At 31.8% G+C, this 20,712-nt stretch overlaps 1 protein-coding gene across 1 annotated transcript in view; it reads left to right on the forward strand.

Moving 5' to 3' along the window:
• Nucleotides 1–20,712, forward strand: part of Tet (Ten-Eleven Translocation (TET) family protein) — a 102,270-nt gene that overhangs the window by 49,052 nt on the left and 32,506 nt on the right. Inside the window, exon 4 of the mRNA XM_088230247.1 lies at nt 6,802–6,885. Coding sequence (XP_088086373.1) covers nt 6,802–6,885 — 84 coding nt within the window. The remainder of the gene's footprint in view (nt 1–6,801; nt 6,886–20,712) is intronic.

A 20,712-nucleotide genomic window follows, 5' to 3' on the forward strand; every position in this document is an offset into this window, starting at 1 on the left:
GCAGAAACTTTTATTGATGTGCGTAGGATTCATCAGGCTGAATTATTTTAATGACTAGGCAACGCCTGAAACAGTATTTTAATTTTATACTTCTTCCTATACCAGTTAGTTTAATCAACAATGTTACGAATATATCCAAATGCTTGTTGACAGGCTGGACTTCCTCCCAGGGAGTTATTAAGATCTAAAATATTTTTTCCTTTGTTTTACACAAAATACTAAATAAATTGATCATAATTATTCGCACATTTTTATTCTACAAAGGTGGGATTTATGTATGTATTTTAAATATGCAGTATTGCAGTATTTTAAATACAATCTTAATATTGAAAGTAAACACTAATTTGAGTCTACTAATTTATTTATTTTCAAATTAAATACCTAGTTTGATTGAAATATCAGGATATGGAATTCTACAAAATAAACTCAACACAAATAAAAAAAAATTTAATTCCCATATCGATGTACAAATCTGAAACATTTATTGATAAAAATAAGCAGATTTTTTTTCCAACAGCAAGTTTAGAATGAATAAAATACAATCAATGTCATTTTTTCACGATTAGTAACTAATATTACGTTTTCTATTGTTTCCTTATTTAAGTTTATATAAATACCCACCCTCCTCAGTACTTTGTACTATTGACGTCAATCATGAAAAATTAATTAGTATTGCGTGACGATTGTCAGCTCAAAAACGATAAAATAGAATTAAGGTTAAGTATTCGTAAAGTATGATCCCGAGGATTAAGTTATTTCTTAGTTATTAAAACCTTTAATTAAAGCTCCAAAACGAGGTCAAGGCCCCGAAAGGACCCCTCATGCTGCTAATCATAGTCCTTTTTTTACACTGTTATACGTAATTTCCTATTTTAGATTCCTTCGCGTCCCTTATGACATCCCTTATGTTCCGAAACCAGCTCGTGCTGGGTTGTAGGGTTGCCCCGAAATACGATAATATTCATAATATAATACAATACAGTATTTGAGAAAGAAATAAAAACCAATTTAAGAAATACGAAATATAAATTTTCATTAAAATAATTTTGTTCCCTCAAAATTTTAAATTTGTATTTTTGAGTAACTGCGATCGGTCGTATTTCATTCATAAGATACAATTTCTTAAAAAAACAAAGACCGTTTTTTATTTTACTTCACTTTTTTTGGTGCAGCTGCTCCGTTGTCATTTTGAAGTTACGGCTATTTTTCAATGTCTTCACGCTATTTCGTATCGAATATATTATATTGATGTCCTCGGTCCTTACAAACCTCCCCGTTATATAGTATGTTTAAAAAAAGGTTTTGTTATCACTAACACACCGTTATCTTTTAGTCTTGTCAGATTTCTGAAAAGAATGTGCCACAATGGCTGTAAAAATAATCTTGTCAATAAATAAGATAGGCAGCACGCGCCAAACGGACACACGCCACTTGAAAAGAGAAAAAAATGTTGAAAAGACCCGATTGAGCGAAAAATACCGGTAGGCTTTTTTGACAAAAAACAACTGTAAATGGTTGTAATTTATATATTGCAGTGTAATATATATATAAATTGTGCTTATCGTATTTAGATGATCAAAAACGTCAGTAAATCTAATAGCTTCTTAGAGAAATGATAGTTTTCGCGTTCATATACATATATCAAATGAGCTCGGTGTAGTTATACATTAAACGTCTAACCTGAAGAATGATAAAAAAATGTAATTAATATTGATAGGATTAATTCAACGTTATAGAAGTTAATGAATATTGAGAATGCATTAAAAGCAAATAGGTAATTAAAATTCTGTTAAAATAGTACGTCTGCTTAGTTTTTTACATATGTTTTTAGATGTATGTATCAAACTAAACATTGCATCAACCAATATTAATAAGATAGTGTTCGATGCCTGACCGGAATATATAAAAATATCGCCTTGTAAAAACAAATTTTCAAATGAATATTTCATGTCAAGCACGTCGGGAACCGAACCTGGGACCTGTTTCATTGCAGCCAAACTTGAGCCACTAAGCCACGAGGCTGACAATAACTCCGCAAGACTGAAAAGTTTATTTATATGCAGGTTTTTTTGTAAAAATTCCTATGTAAATAAATATAAAAATATGATGAATACGGTGTTCACATAATTTGTGTCCGTTTTTTTCCAAATTTAAAAATGAGCATCGAAAGTTAAACAATGGTTAAGGTTATACGTAATTTGAAAGAAAATTTTCTGTTCTACAAGATGTTGTATTTACTTTTACGTTACATATATTTACATAATTTGATTTCTTGTTGGTCCAAAGATAACGGCTATTATTGATCAATCCGAAAAAATCTAAGGCGATTATAATTGGTTGCCATAGACAAATCTCCTTTTTAAATCTTTCAACCTTCCCTACCCTAGTAGTCCTTTCTAAATCTTTCCTTTGACAAAAACAGTTAAAAATCTTGGCATTATTATGGACCAAAACTTAACGTGGCAAGAGCAGATTACTCAGGTTTGGAAGAAGTTTTATCACCCCCTCCATTCAATGAAGACTTCAGAATTTTATTCCAACCACAACCAAAAAAATCTGTCCTAATCTATTCTATTATCTTCTCTGTGCTATGCTAATATTTGCTATCTTGACGCCAATGTGAAACTCATTGATCGTCTGGAGTGTTTGCAGAATCAAAGCATCCGCTTTATTTTCGACCTCAAAAAGTATGACCGCCACGCTTTCACTCCGAACTTAAGTGGCTTCGTTTTTATCAGCGCATAAACTTTAAATCTCTCTCGCTTCTTTATAATATTCTTCACAACCCCTGCGATCCAAAATATCTTGCTGAGAATTTCATTTACCTTTTAGATCATGTTCTTTCTCTTCGCTCTTCTCAGGAGAGAACACTTTCCATTCCTCGACAGAGCACATCATTTTTCGGCTATTTCTTTTCTGTTCAAGGTGCTAGATTTGGAATGAGCTACCTCTTAATACAAAAAATGCACCTTCCCTAGCCACCTTCAAGAAACGCCTGTAACATTACTAATATCCTTAGAATCCTGACCTCCCTGTATTTGATTGTTTTTTTATATACATATTTTTATTCCTCTTCTTTCCTTGGTTCCTCTTTCTCTCTCCTTCCAAAATCGTGATCTGATTCCACATTCCCCTTCTTTTAATATGTATAGCATAATGTACTTTTATTTAAGTTAATATGTGCAAGCCTTATCTCCTCATTAAAAAGACAGCTGTTATTTTTAAAAAATATGTTATTTAGTAGGCGTCCTTGTTTTTGCGAGACAATCCTACCTTTCTCCGGGTTTAACTTTGCTGAGATCCCCGGGCACTATAGGTTTAATTCAGTGTAAACTTAGAGATATGATAGGTAGTGAAACGGACGCGAAACTGGTGCTCCTCTTTAAATATTTTAGTCAACACTATGGAAGCAGACATAACTTAAATGAGGTTTGGGAAGCATAAGGTCACACATCATGCTAATGACGATTCCAAATCATATACCGATAGTAAACTTACATATTTTGATTTCAGTTTATCGTTTGTAATTTTCCATGTTTAATAAATATTATGTTTATCGTATTTTTAGCATCTATTTTAATTTTAAGTCTTCATATTGAAAATGAATGAAAATAATATTTAATTTGAATATCACTTTTTGATATATATTGGATACATATTATCAATAAACATGAAAAGGGTACAGGTAGGGCCATCTTTTACATAATGGCACGTGGGGCATGAGCCCAGAGCCCCGACGTGATGGGGGCCTCGAAATTCTAAAGGGACCCCTTTCTAAAATGCCTCAATCTCTGTGTGTTCAAGGGCCCCTGCATAGATGGTCCAGGGTACAGGATATAAAATATATAAATGTTAAAAAATGAAGTTTTGAGAAATAAAGTCTTTAAGTTTTCAAACTTCTTGGACATTAAAATAAACTTATAAATATAAAGGAACATGCTTAGTGTAAATAGCATATATTGTGTAATAATGATTTAAAATGGTTTTCATTAAATTATCGCTTTATTTCCAGTATTTAACTGACATCCTCTCTATATACCCATTATCAAACAGAAATGTAGAACACGTGAACTGCCGTAAAATGCTATTATTAGTTTAAAACACAGAAAAGTTGACATCCACCCTTTGTATCTTCTACTCTTCATATTATATCGGATATTTCGGAATTTACATATATAAATATCATGATATTTTAGAACCCTGTTTTAAACATTTCATTTCGACTTTATCAGAAATTAAATCTAGGATCTCAACCAAGGTAGGCGGTCGTGCCAAAAACTACGATACGAAGTAGACATATCTCCTCTCATTTTCCTTTTTAGGAGATTATCTGAGAGAAGCCATTGAGTCAAAAACACTCGTCTAGAATTCTGGTTCCATTGAACTACATTCTCCACTCCCCATATTACCATAATTAATTACCATATTTTAAAAACATAGTCAAAGCATCATAACATCATTTAACTTCAAATATTATTATAAAAGGTTTTGAATGTAAAAACATATTTTTAAACAATCGAACTTCTTACCAAGCCCTCTCTATTTTTTTAGGCGCACTTACATACACACACACACACACACACATGCATACATAAAACCAACTTAACACACACGCAATTACGTAAACTCCCCACCTCTGTATTATATTTTATCAGATTAACAGATTTTTTTTTAATTTGCTGTATTATTATTAAAATAATTCTACTTGTTGTGTTATGGCCGTAAAAAGTCCCAAATAAAATAAATGTTTATAATAATTTCGTCCTTCTGAGATTGGTCAATTTCTGCTCGACAGCGCCCAGTTTGCGAGTTACAGTTTGGAGTGTGGCCAGTCACCAGTTACAGTAAATGAATGTTTACCTTTAGTGTCGCCGGTTGTGGGTTGTGGCAACCCTGTTTGTCCGCGGCCAGGTGTGCGCCATGTGCCGCGCATCTGCCAGGGGCCAGGGCCAACAGCCGCCCAGACAACAAAAAACTAATCAAACTACCGACAATTTCGAAAGAATTATTTTATTTTTCCTCGTCGAATAGAATGTAGGATATTATAGATTACGCGATCGTCGAGGCGAATTGACCGACACATTTGATTGGGAAATATTTTTATTAAATTATGTTCATATTGTCACATTTTTTATATATTTTTTTTATTATCAATAAAATATATAATTTTACTTTCAATAAAACATGATATACTCCCAGGAGTTATAAAAAAAACTCATTTGGGACCTTGCATAAAAAGAAAACATGTTTGTGACTATACATAATATATTAGTTAATACAATCCAAAACGCTAAGAAAACATAAAATATGAAACATAATAAAACAGTATTATACACAATCCATATAAATTACATTAATAACCATTACTATCAAAAAGATTGAAGTAATATTTGGTATTACATTTGTATTTTTAATCATCAAACTCGTTAACGAAAATGAAGATTTGAATTATTTTTATTATAAATTAAATGACTTTATAAACCAACTAAAAATTAAATAATAATGTTGAATAAATTCCACACATCTGTAATCAATCTGGATCCAATTATGTTTGTCCATTATATTTATTTGTCTTTTTCTTTTGATGTTTCGTTTCTAGTTTTATTTAATGCATACGATTGTCTTTTTCGTTTAAAATACATGTTCAAAATGGACTTGTCCGTAAATTTATTAAAATAAATTAATTTTAAAAAGGATAAAACGCCGTATCACGCAGTCTTTCTGTACATGCCTCGCGTCCTCCACATTTGTACATCATCTCATGCAAGCATGCCAATTATTCAGAATTTTCACATCTCCATGTTTAAGTATTTGTTAAATTTGGTCATGCCATGCCTTTCTCGGTCATCTTCGTTTTCTCCATCAACATTCGATTCAGAAATCATTTTAGCCGTTCTTTCGCTGTCCATTCGCTCTGCGTGTCCAAATCAACGCAGCACTCATTTTTGATTTTGTCTGCAATACTTGTCTCAGCCACATAATGCACGAATCTCGACATTTCATACATGTGTTTGAAATTATTTTAATAAAAACAAGAGTTTTTAACGATGCCATCGTAAAATAGTATTCTTATTTATTGGTGGTATAATTTTATTTATATAAATGAAATAAATGCATTATCCAGTCGTGTAACTGAATTAACTTTCATGGCATTGATTTATTTAAATAGTTTAACTTTTCAAACGGACTCCTAATAATATTTATGAATATTAAATAACCTTCTTAATAATCCAAAAAATATTGTTTTACATATTTCAGAATTTATTAATCTCTCGAGAAATTCCATTAGGTGGATTTTTTTATTTGAAACAGATGTTCTTAAACATTTTTTTGTATTAACATGCATGCAATTTTCTTGTATTTTATACCTACCGTACCTATTGTTTTGTTTATCTATGTATTCTTCTCGATATTTAAGTACATTTGTTTCATTAAAAATATTATTTCTTCACATATTTGACAAATTTACTCATAATACTAATTTGTATTTATGTTTCAGATATTGTAATATCCTTCACATTGATGTATTGTGATTTTTTTGTTACATTTTTCGCGCGCGAAAGCTCTATCTTCGTATCACGAAAGCTCGCATATCATTTTCAACGGCCATCGTGCGGAAAACAATGAAACTTCAGTTAGTCGAGACGCAAACCAAAGACCTTTTAGTGTTAATTTCCGCTCGCAGATGCCAGTGGCATATCGAACATCCCGAATTATTATTTTTTCCCTTTCCTTACATTATTTAATTTTCATAGTTTGAGTTATTCTTGTTTTATGATTTTGGTTTTCATTTTGTTATAGCTTATTTTCGGTCCTGATGGAACCCTGCAAACCGTCAAAGGAGAATCTCGCAGAGGTCGCGGTCGGGGCAGAGGTGGAGGCGGGGTATGTTATATTTTTTTCTATGAGTTTATGAGTTTTACCTTTATATTATTTGCTTATTTTTTACATTTTTTTATACCCACTCCGTCAAAATATTCCCGTTACCATATTTTGTTTGCGTAGCGGGGTTTTTAAAGTGTGGAGAAATTCCACAAATGTTCGAAAAACTAATATTTTTAAACACTACCTCGAAAAATGAGCTAAGCAATTCAAGTTTTAAAACACCATTTTCAGAAATCGGTCGACTAGTTTCTGTGGTCTAAATCCTGAAACATGTACCCGTAAAAGTAAATTCAAATGAAAAATTTGTATTTATAATATTGGTAGGTATATATTATAATTATATGGGAAGGTAAATATTATTTTTAAACTAAGAGCACATTATTTCAATCGAGTAATCGATCAGTTTGACGACGACCCTGAAATGGTTTTTACTGTTAAGATGTTTTATAAATAGCTAATCTTTTTACTGTGGTAAGACAGATAAAATCAATAGAAATATCGATTTAATTTTTTGACTGATTTATAAACAACTGTGATGTGGAATATAGTAGTAGGATGTACCATCTTAATATCTATAAATTGTGGTGAATACAAATAGTTAGATTGGTAAACAACTTTTCAAGGCTTCTCTTAGTAGGTACGTCCTAACTTCCGCGTTTTGTGTATCGGATACTTTGGACGAATTACTAAATACATCGGTAGGCACGTGGTTATTTATAGTTACATGGAAATTTGTCAATCGAATCTTGGACTAATAATTTTTAATGAAACCTAATTGTAATTATATTATGGGAAAAGCTACATAAAATTATGTATTTTTAGCTAAAAGGGTATTTTTGAGTTTAAAATACAATACTGCAAGTTTATTCTAAATAATCAAAAACCACAAAGAAACACAAAATTATCTTACTGAATCCTTGCAACATATTATCGTCATTGCGCTGTCAATATATGTTAAGTAATATTTTTAATAATGTACCTTTTGATGGCGTAATTTTTAAAACTTTTTTTATTGCTAGCAAAATAGAAAAATACGTAATTTTATTTGGAAAAATATTTATGTATATTCTGTTAAAACAAAATTGTGTAATCTTTCAGTAATAAAGAATACTTTTAGAAAAAAATCACCTTACAGATATTGCCGGTGAAACGACGCGACGTTTCAATTTTAACTGTATTTTTTAAATTACGCGTTTAAAGAGCAATATTTTAAGTATGTTTTAATGTTTGTAGACAAATACTGGAGTACATCCCCCATGGAGTTTATCAAAAATTATACACGTTTTTCACTTTATAAAAGTTGAAAAAAAAACGAACGAACATTCAAGAATCGGGTTGTGGTCCTGTGGCTAGTGTCTTGGACTCACGGACTAAAGGTCCGTGGTTCGAATCTCTCTCTACCATAACTCGATTCCATTTTCTAATAGTGAGTTATTTACAACTTGTTGAAAATGGCCCTCAAAATTAAATATTTGGGTAAATCATAAGAACGCAAATATTTATTTAAAAAGAATAAAAAAAGTTCATAAAACTTTAATGTTATTCATTCAGTTAGGCATTTCAAAATACGGTACGGTAGGTACTGTTCTATTCTAATATTGTTTTATCTGCTACATCCAGTACGCCAGTATTATCAAAGCCTTTGTTTTATAGACAAAAGTTCGATGTCCTTTGAATGAACTGAAAAGCTAATAGCCAACGTATCTACATACATTCGTATTCCTAATACCTTGTTTAGATTTTTACGTACGTGTAGTACTTATCTATCGAAACACAAAAAATACAGTTTACCTGTCTTAAAAAGAAAGTACTTAACCATATTTTTAACATTTGTTACATAAGTTAATTCGTTAGTTACCTACATAGTTATTGACGTAATTTGAAAAAATCAATTCAATTGTATTTTATGTTCCAAACGTGTTCGCAGCAAGTTCATAATATATTATTACGAAAAACATAGAAATATTGAAAAGGTTTTTTGTAGTAGCTACTTGCCAACTCCAATATTCCGTAATGAATTTGACTTTTTATAGTCCCCGTCAATATTTTATCACGATTACGTCGCAAAATTTGTTGTTATAAGTTAGCGAACATTTCTTTAAAAACTTGCTTTTTAAAAGTAATTTCACTGGATTTTTTTACGTAATTATCTTCATTTTGTAATTAAAAAACAATTCAAGTATTAATTGGATAAAGTTTTCCTTGTCATAATAAGGTGTTATCTCGGATAGGAAAAGCGTCATATCTGAGAAATAATATAAAGGTACAAGATATAGAAATTCCGGCTCCAGCAGCTATGTACCTAATATGGGTGTTTGGTTCTGCGGTGCGATGGAAGTTCGTCCTTTTCCTTCCTATCGCCTGCTCCTCTATGTAGGTGTAGTATGTAGAGTTGTACACACTTGCACGTAACCGTGGCTAGGTTAGGTGTAGGGTATTGGGGTGGTGGCGCTGCAAAATTTTCAGACGAGCGAGGGGTAAAACTTTCTACCGACTACCGTTGTAATTGCAAATTTGGACGTACATACATTCGCAAAGTACTTCGCCGGTACCCGAGTAATGTATTCAGTCTTCTAGCGCATGCGCGTCGCCCGCAATCGATAGCCAACCTTACGATAATGTCTTTTTTTTACTTTCTTCATTTTCCACCGGGTGGCTTCGATTTTCAAATGCAAAAACACAGAACACGGTAGTTAAATAATATTATAACGCTTGTATTTTTTACACTCGCGTGGAACCAATCTATTCTTAAAATAAAATATATTGTACAAGTACCGGACTTAAAAAGGTACCTAACGGATTTCGATTATTAATTATTGAGATCGAGATTACCTTATTGGTTTTTCCTAGTAATTAAATTTTAAAAGTTTTCCGAAATGCGAACCAGAAACACTAGATACTTTTTGTATATTATTTTAGGTTGATCGCGATAAATAGCTACAACAAGAAATGTCATTGGGATAGGTTTGTAACACAGAAGCTCTGTTTGAACAGGTGGTTTTTCGGCTTTCGCTTTATTGGTTATATCAGATGAGTATGAAACGTGATATTCTAGAGAGACAGTTTATCGAAAGGAAAGTACTTTCAATATATGGACAGTCACTACGTGAAGTCGTTAGAATCTCTTTTCATCCTACTACTTGTGTTCAATCGCTTCTGATATAATATTTTTACTGACACCGATAAATATCTTATCTATAAAAATAAAAACGTAACCTGCCAAATTAGTTGAACGATCGTTGCCTGTCCTTGGAATTTAGGTTTATTATTTAAAATCTTGATGATCAAGATATTGAATTTTTAGTCGAGGTTAACCGCTTCCTTGGTGTAAAATAGAGGACTTTTTGCACTTCCAATAGCGTCTCATCTACGTATGTACAATGTACATAGTAAATTAGATTTATGGACAGAATTTCTGAAGCGAACATCCACTAAACTTCAGACGCAGCACAGCGACGCTTAAACGGATATTAGAAAATTATTTTCCATTTTTACGATCTAATAATTAGAAATTGCGGTAAAATATTCTTTCAAAGTAAAAACAGTCTTCAGATAAGTATTCTGAAAATTTTAATATAAAATGTCTAAAACATTAAGTACCTGCCTACCTACTGTTTTACAAAAAGTACTACAGGTATTTAAAAGTAAAATAAAAGGTGTCGTTAAAGGCGTGATCAATTTCAGTATTATATTATGTATATTTGTTTATAACATATTATGTTATTTTAGTATAAACTATTATTATTATGAATCCGTTTATTTCCACATATGTACTTTATATTATACATCCGTGGCATTGCGTGTCGTGTATACTAACATAATTAAATAAAAAATGTGCAAACACTTTTTTACGGCTGGCCCGAAACCAGTCGACATAGTTAAATTATTAAGAGGTGTCAATAAAGTAATAAACAATTGCTTTAAATTAATAATGTTTCTTTTAATTCAGATTTAACTGGTATATTACTTTATATTTTTTTATTATATTCACAGAGTTGTAGGTTCTATCACGAAGCGTTATCAATTGATAAATAAAATAAACACCATTAACAGATAAGAACTACCTAAGTATTTGATTAAAAATCAAGGTTTCCTATAAACTGTATATTCATAATCGACTGAAAATACAACTTACAACTTGTACTACGTAATACAATGAAAAAATACAAATAAACAAAAACCAGGCACGTTTCTAAAATGTACATTGATCGCTTGGAATTCTCGTAGCCGTTTGCCCCAGAACTTCGTTATTCGTTCATACATATAAATCAAAAAGATTCGTTTTGAAAATTTACCCCTTCGGTATTCAAATAATGAATGAAATAAAGTATCGAAAATTCCCATGCAACCCCTCTAAGCTCGGCGAGGTTAGGTTAGGTTAGGTTGGGTTAGGTAAGGGAATCTAATACCTCCCAATAGTAAAGTACTCCATCCCTTATCCTTCTTCCCTCGCGCTCCCGAGGCGGAGTTAATGTCGCCTCTTAGGGAAGGACACAAGTCGCAACAGGTTGACGGATTATTACACGCCCTCTTTGGGACTATCCTCTTCTCTCTGCTTTCTACGTGAGGTCTTATGTACTTTACGCTTTTATGACTTCTGGAGGTTCCCTGCCAAGATTCCGCACAGAATGAACAACGCGAGGCAACTTGTATGAACGAATTTTGGCAAACCCATTCAACGAAACTGTCGCTTGTTTTTACCCCAGTACCTACTCCACTTTTGAACCGTATCACACTCGCACGGGTGTGTAGTGTGTAAGTGTGTAGTCACTTAACCCACTAATGTATGTTTAATAGTATGCCGAGTCGTTATAAAATGAAAACATTGTCGATAAGAGTGCAGTAGGTACATATCTGATAAAACGTGTAGATACCAACATATTTGGTATTTGGAACAATGTTTTTACTGCGCTTTAAAATATTTAACAAAGGGAGTTCTCGTATCAGCTATCAATGTAAAATAATTCACGATAAAGTGTTCCTGTTTGAAGTCAACGGCAGAAATATCATTAGACTTAAAAGAAATTACAAAATCAAGCACAATGCATTCGAGTAATTTCGAGTGTTTGTGCGGTGGAATCGAATTGAGGAAGAACTTGGTGAAGAAAATCAGTTTTCGCGATTCTCTTCACTCTATCAATATTGTCACTGAAAGGAACTTCATCTTCCTCGTACCTCGTACGCCGCCACCCTTATACCCGCGGAGGGTAGAGGGTGGTGTGTAGAGCAAGCTGCAGCTGCAGCCATCTATAGAAGGAACTTATTACTTCTCCTCCTTCACCCCCACCGGGCTGGGCTGAGTGCATTCACCGTGCAGGGATTTTCTAAATATATCGATCACTTTGGAACATTTTCGCAACAGACCACCAGATTTACGTAAATTGATATTTTTGCTACTAAAGTATATTTTTATTTTTATTAGACCATATTTTTTTTGGAGTTTTATGATACCTATTTGAATGTTTTTTTAAAAAATTAATATTAAAAATATTATTAATCATAAGTTTGAATTGAACGTAGTTATGCAGAAAGCAGCCAGTCCGCAATTTCGAAAAAATGAGATATTGTTGTTTTCGGGTTGAGTAAGGTCAATTCTATGTTCCGCTAAAACAGCCAGACCATTTTCATGCAATCAAACTGTAATAATCACCTTCTGAAAAAAGTGTCGATCACAAAAACGGCATTTCTCAATTTGCAAAAAACACCCACAGTACTGAAAAAATCATTAAAACTAGTCAAATAAAGATTCTTGTTTGTAATGTAAAAAAACTAATGTATTTATTGTTTTTTATTTGTCAAAATCAAAAACATTCCAACTGTCGTGAAGATGTGATTATTCCTTCGTTTTATAAACGTGCTATTATCGCAGATTCACTTTTCCATGGCTGGCTGCTTTCTGCATAACTACGTTCAATTAAAACTGTGTTCAGGATATTTTCTGTACATTTTATTTAAAAGCATACTTCTTCCATAAACATTCGTCGAGTTATATTTAATGTAGATACCGACATCATCATCCTCATTCCCTTTCCGCACCTAATGGTGCATAGGGCACTGAAGTGGTACACTAATCGCAGCGTATCTTGATCATTTTTGTTACATGAAGAACTATGAAATATTCTAGTATTAAATAATATATTTAATAATATTTCACATCAACCATGTCGGGAATCGAACCCGAAACTTTTGAATGCTAGGTAAATGCGCTGACCATTACACCACGAGGCCGACTAGTACATAGGTTATTAAAGCTACCAATTTTAGAAAAACGTGTTTTACTTCTACGCCGCATATTTTGTTTCCATCAATTTTCTAGCCGCTTTCTAAACTGATACCTAATGTTTTTTTTCACAATTACATATTCTCATATTTGTAATCTTCGAAATTCAAATAAACATGAAATAAAGATCTCTAGTTTCATTGGCCTTTTCTTCTCTAAAAGCATCGAATTACGCGCGTTCATAGTACAATGAGTAATCTTTTTTTGCTTCGAATCCAAGGTAAAACCTTAGTTCAACTTACGTAGTTACATACTACACACTTCCGCAGGTATCTTGAAGAAGGAATTAATAAAAATTGAGTCGCGAAAGGTTCATTTATTTTTTTGGTATTCATTTTGAAGCGGCAGCCGAAATGATTTTTTCAATAAACAAGATTATTTTATTATGAATATTCAAAGCATTAACTTTGTGGTCAAACATTTTATTAACTGTTTTTAAATGTTTGTATATTACCACTTACCGTCCCTTCGTCGGGACACCAATTAAACCGACGCCGACGTGCAAAACCCACTATACACCTTCACCATAGTTCTCCCTCTTTTTTCAACTATTTCTCCCACAACATAAAATATTTAACTTAATACCCAATAGTCACATAATGGTTTACTTTGGACCAGTCTCGAAGATGTCGCGAAAGCGATGAAACCAGTCACTGAATATTCCAAATTTGTGAATTAAAGTATCACTCGTCTTTTATTTATATAATAAATTACAATGAACTCCCATCAAGAATTTTCACTTACAAACATAAATGTTTTATATAATGGTTTTCCTACGTTTGGGCTCCTCTCTAGCTCTAGGTTACGCATTATAACTATGAGAATCTATATAATTTTAGAATTGCCGAGTATTTAATCAAATTATATTTTAATTCTCTAAATTTGAACAAGATAGGCCAAGCGAGGTCATCGTTATCATTATAAAGTAGGTTCATCTAGGGCCTATAACATTATTTATGATATTCTTCAATGTATTGTGTACCTTTATTACTACTACTTAATGTTGTGTTTGTATTGATAAGATAGTTAAAGACTAAAATGTGTTGTTAGAAAATAAGAACCATTTAATGAATTTCAAATGTCAACAATAATTGTATAGTGCGTGGGCAATAAGGTGTTTGTTCTACTTAAAATAACATTGTGTAGATATTGTGCAGATAAGAATACAACGTTCACTTTTTTTTTTTAAATATGTTGGTACCTCATATAGTGAGGGAACATGCTACTTTTTTTAGAGATGGTCCTTATTTCCAATTTACATTGACACGGTTCGGATAGAAATATGTCTCTAAAACACAATTGGTAGGTTTTAAATCAAATACTATGTAATTGATGAAGACGATCGAAATTTTGTTGTTCCCCAACACAACCGAAATCAACGACTGAAATCTTGTCAGTAACACTTTTTGTGGGTATTACCTACTACCTACTACCAAGGTTACCCTAAGGTTAGGTCTAAGGTATCATACTACAGTGTAACCGGGAAGACGGCTGAAATTAAGTCGGCAACAAGATTGGTAGGTACAGGCTAAAACGCCCTGGAGGTATTACAAAAACATGCTTGTTGCTGAATGAGAAAAGCTGCCCGAAGAAGCTCTCTGTAATCTGGTAGCCTTGGCACCTATGAGCTGGAAGCAAATCCATAAGCACATGGTAATATATATATATAAGTACTAGAGAAAAGGGAAAATGTTTTTTTTTTTTTAATAATAATTTACATTATTATGAAATTTCGTCTATGATTATCAATAAAAAACCGTTTAAATACTCATTCACCTCTCTAATTTGTTTGCCTCTTCTTTCGCAGTAGTAGCTGCTTAAATGTGGAATAACACACTAACGTCAGACACGTTTCAGTCCAGTTTAAAACTCGACTGTAATATCACTATCCGAATATTTGAGTTTTTCCTATTCTCCCCTTTCCTTTCCTCTTTTACCCCCTCCTTTTTTCATGGAACAGTCCTGATTTTTACTTAATTTTATTTCCGTTTAGTTCTTTTTTCAATCTTTATTTGGTTTTAAAATAAAATAAAAACTAAAACCATTCTAAATCTATTTCAAATAAAACACTTTCTAATTTTTACCTCATAAGAGTTTAATACATATAATATTATAACACTAGTTTCAGGTATTCTGAATTACCCATCATCAGGTGTAAATATAAACTTAATAAGGTCGGGTAGAAGGTGCAAGGCTGTGTGAGGTAGAGGGGGTGGAGTTTTCCCAATTATGGGGAATGTTGATAGCAGGGGTGAAGAATGTTGGAATAAAATATTGTTAATTAAAGTATTATCTGAATTTATTTATTTGTATTTCAATATTTTCTAAGTTATTCATCATAATACCTTTATTTGTGACATAATGTTAAAGTTCGATTTTATGTGAATGAAAAAAATGGTTTGTATCCAGAAAAACTAGGGCTAGAAAATCCACGGCGGTGTTCGTTAACTCTTATTTTTAAATTTCTCGCAGTTTGGACGATATACTTCCTGTTACAATCTCCACGCGTTATTTCATACACACCGCTTTTTTCTAAAAGTTTTATTTTTGATTTGGAGTTTTCAAGTATTTTCCCTAAATTGTTGTTTGTTATAATATGGTAAACTCTTATGTGGTAAAAATTACAAAGTCTTTCATTTTAAATAAATTCAAAATGTTTTTTCATAAAGTAAATGGTGAAACAATAAATAATATAAAACCATTCTATTGAACCAACAATATGCGACCAATTTATTTTCTCAAATTAAACTGTTTGAGTAGGTAGGAAGAAATTGCCTAAAAACAATGTACCCGACTTTATATTTACATAAACTGCATTTTTAAATAAACTGTTTAAATTAATAAATAAATCCAATTATAAAAATACGTAATTCTACATAGGACCCTACGTACTGAAATACATTATTCTTATTTTATTTGTAGATAGATTGGCAGTAGGTAGGTGTAGGTATTTATGTACACTACACATGTGTACAACATATGTAATAGCGTACGTGTATTTGCAGTGCCCTGATAATGAGTGCATTGTTTTAGCGAAGCGTTACAATAACCTAAGAACGCTCGCAAAGCATTCGAGTAACTGAGATCATTTTCATCAATTCTTTGAAGCATAATACCTACAACAATACACAGCTATTTCAACAGAGATGGATAAAGTTAATAAAACATTCATATAGAAATCTAGGCGTTTACAGGGATGATATGGCGGCCTACGTGGTGTATTGGTCAAGACGCTTGACTCACACACGAAAGGTTCCGGGTTCGATTCCCGGTGAGAACACAAACATTAAAATGTGATTTTTCTCAAGCCTGGGTGTTCTGTGATGTAATTCACCACTGTAATTGGGCCTCATGGCCTGTTGTGGTGCAAAAATAAATAAATATGTTATCGGCTGGTTTAAGTGCTTATTTTACACGCTATGGGAACAATCATTATTCTACGTATGTGTAAAATTTATATATTCTTTAATCTCACATCTGCTGATTTTTATTTTACTTAAATTAAATTAAAGTCGCGATATATGAAATTGAAAATTTTAAAAGAGTAACTCGTTTATAGCCAAAAAAAACATTGTTTTTTTTTGTATGAGCGAAACCGATAGGTAAACCCGGGGTCTTTAAAACGGTTTTCGGGTATGTGGAATAAGTACTTTCGCTGATGGTTTATGAAGCAAAGGGGCATAAGAGACCTTCGTGCATTAAAAAAAAAACTTTTTTTAATGTTTTAAAGGCATTTTAACCCTTATACTGCTAAACAACGATATATCGTTGTTGTTAATCCCTATCATAAAGTTCTAACTAGACTGATGCTGACGTCATAATCCCCAAAAGGGTAAATGAATTCGGGAACTGCTTGTTGCACTTAACCGTCAGTGGTATAAAACATTTTCAAAACATAAAAATTACTTATTCGACGGCTTATTATTTAGTTTCGTACCTATTTCAGGCCTACGGAAAATTTAATACAAAAAATATTTTCTTACGCGCAGTAAAAATTTAAGTATTAAATTGTTCGGCAAAGTTTCTTGAAAATAAATAAAAAATAATTTAAAATATTTTAATGAAAACGAACAACTTTGAACGACGTCACTTGTTCATATGAATCAACCAATGATAAGAGGGTTGTTTAAGATTTCCGGTTTGCTAATCGTCAATAAACCAATCAACAGAACTAACCGAGAAGAAGGGGAAGAGACCTTGCGACGTCACACGCGGATTAATGTCAGAAATACAAAATTTTAAAAGATCGTAGCGCTGATAATACGATACATAAAAATTGAAAAAAAAAGCTTCGTCTATTAACCATTTTATTTTTTTAAACCACTAAACATCCTCATTATAAATTTACTTATGATGTTTAAATTCACAGTGCTTTTAAGAAAAGAGAAACAACTAAACACAGGAAACTTCTAGCTAGTCGGGACCTGAAACAGTGAACTTTTTTACATTCCAGAAACAGTGAAATAAAAAATAAATCAATGTTAATAGTAAGATTTTTTATCACTTATATGACATCTGAGGAAAATAATTATATTCGGTGTTTTCCCCGCTATTAAACCCGATTCAGTGATTACGAAAATATTGATGTACTTCCGTAATGAATAACTAATTGAATACTTTACCTTTAATATAAAAGTTCTTATCTAGTGAGGTCCCTATATCACCGGAAAACCCCATAATTAAGAATATAAACAAATAAGTAAAGAGCCATAAAACATAAAAATAATTCACCATGGAACCTAATGATTGTCAATTAGGACGTTTGAATATTAAAAAATTTTTTTTTAATTTATTATAATGGGTACCCACAGTAATGGGAAATCAAAATATTTAAGCTGTTCATTAGGTAGTAATTATTACTCTACTAACAAAACGTAATTATTACTATACAAACTCTATTCTACAAAGAAAACGTAAATGAGGTATATCAGCTCGATATTGATCCAAAAATACTTCAGAAAAAGCTTCTTCGATTTCGTGCTCTTCGTAAGAGTCATATTATAAATTATTATCACTATCACTTAAAAAGATATCATTATTGTCTAATTCACTTTCGGAATAGGTTCAGCTGCTAAGCCTCTGAGTTTCTCGGCGAGATACTATTATTTCTTTATCACTTTTACTATCCGTTATCATTTTGAATGATATATTTTGTAAATTTATTCATAATAAAAACACGCTTTGCATAGTTAAATTGTTAGTTAAAGTAACAAAGTAAGATTAAAAATATATATAAATGTAAAAAATATGTAATTTACCTCAGCTGTTTGTAATTTCGGCAACTGTTGTCTATCTCACTCAATCCATTATGCGTGAACTAGCTATTAGTGTAACGGAATATTTTTCTTAGAAGAGATATCAATTGGTGAGACAGTTGTACAAAAACATTATTTTTTCAAATTAAAATTATATTATGACAACTACCAAGAAATAATATCACTTAGTACATTTACCGGTTACCTTTAAGTTTCAATCTAAATAACTCCCTACAAACATTTGGACATACTCAAAATATTGTTGATTAAAATAACTTGCATAAAAAATTAAAAGTATTTTTAGGCATTACCTAGGAGGTAAAATAATTTATCCAGATGAAACTCACCGACATCAATAAAGGTTTCAGCTCTTTTAGTTTGCAAAAGTTAACAGTTGGAAGAGTTGGGGTAATGTAAAAATAACCATGAATGTGGATGTGTAAACATACCCAGAATAGTGAATATTTCGCAGTGTGTAAATTGGTCATTTGAACCAGCCAATGACAGATCATAAATCCTGTAAATGCCTAGACTTCCATATTCCCTTGGCAAAAATGTTTTCCCTCTGTGTTTCAACAAATTTCAAGATATATTTTACTCAATTTTTGTTTAGCATGCATTTATGGAAGTGGTAGGTTTGATAATATATAACAGAGCACTTTGCCCCGCAATCAACAAAAAAACTATCATAATTATTTCGTTTCAATTATAACAATGCGCCTTGAGATTGCAGTACGAGATCAGTTTTGTTTGTTTTAATTTTCAATTTAGAAAGGGTTTACAACCGCTGTACGAAAATTGTCTATTTGCGGCACGAATTTTCTATCTTGCTCACTCCATTGGGTTTGAACTAGATATTTATGAAATGGAAGATTTTTCTTGGAATTGCTATTAATTGATAAAACGGTAGTGTGTTTGGAAAACAACGTATTCGATAAAATATTTTTAAAATGTATTAATAATAAGATTTCTGATTAGATTCTTGAAAAACTGCGTAGCAGCGTAAGGGTTAACCCTTACGCTGCTACGCAGTTTTTCAAGAATCTAATCAGAAATCCTCTTATTTATACATTTCAAAAATATTTTATCGAATACGTTGTTTTCCAAACACACTACTGTTTTATCAATTAATAACAATTCCAAGAAAAATCTTCCATTTCATAAATATCTAATTCAAACCCAATGGAGTGAGCAAGATAGGCAATTCGTGCCGCAAATAGACGATTTTCGTACAGCGGTTGTAAACCCTTTCTAAATTGAAAATAAAAACAAGCAAAACTGATCTCGTACTGCAATCTCAAGGCGCATTGTTATTATTGAAACGAAATAATTATGATAGTTTTTTTGTTGATTGCGGGGCAAAGTGCTCTGTTATATATTATCAAACCTACAACTTCCATCAATGCATCTAAACAAAAATTGAGTAAAATATATCTTGAAATTTGTTGCAATAGAGAGGGAAAACATTTTTTCTAAGGGAATTTGGAAGTCTAGGCATTTACAGGACTTATGATCTGTCATTGGCTGGTTCAAATGACCACTTTACACACTGCGAAATATTCACTATTCTGGGTATGTTTACACATCCACATTCATGATTATTTTTACATTACCTCAACTCTTCTATCTGTTGACTTTTGCAAATTAAAAGAGCTGAACCCTTTATTGATGTCGGTGAGTTTCATCTGGATAAATTATTTTACCTCATAGGTAATGCCTAAAAATACTTTAAATTTTTCTTCAAGTTATTTTAATCAACAATATTTTGAGTAAGTCCAAATGTTTGTAGGGAGTTATTTAGATTGAAACTTAAAGGTATCCGGTAAATGTACTAAGAAGTGATATTATTGATTGGTAGTTGTTATAATATAATTTTAATTTAAAAAAAAATGTTTTTGTACAACTGTCTCACAAATTGATATCTCTTCTAAGAAACAGCTGAGGTAAATTACATATTTATTACATTTATATATATTTTTAATCTTACTTTGTTACTCTAACTAACAATTTAACTCTGCAAAGCGTCCTTTTTATTATGAATAAATTTACAAAATATATCATTCAAAATGATAACGGATAGTGAAAGTGATAAAGAAATAATAGTACCTCGCCGAGAAACTCGGAGGCTTAGCAGCTGAACCTATTCCGAAAGTGAATAAGACAATAACGATATTTTTTTAAGTGATAGTGATAATAATTAATAATATGACTCTTCCGAAAAGCACGAAATCGAAGAAACTTTTTCTGAAGTATTTTTGGATCAATATCGAGCTGATATACTTCATTTACGTT

This window comes from Micrasema longulum, unplaced genomic scaffold, assembly GCF_059751315.1.
Source record: "Micrasema longulum isolate JH-2025_06_02 unplaced genomic scaffold, ASM5975131v1 h1tg000744l, whole genome shotgun sequence".
Lineage (NCBI taxonomy): Eukaryota > Metazoa > Arthropoda > Insecta > Trichoptera > Brachycentridae > Micrasema > Micrasema longulum.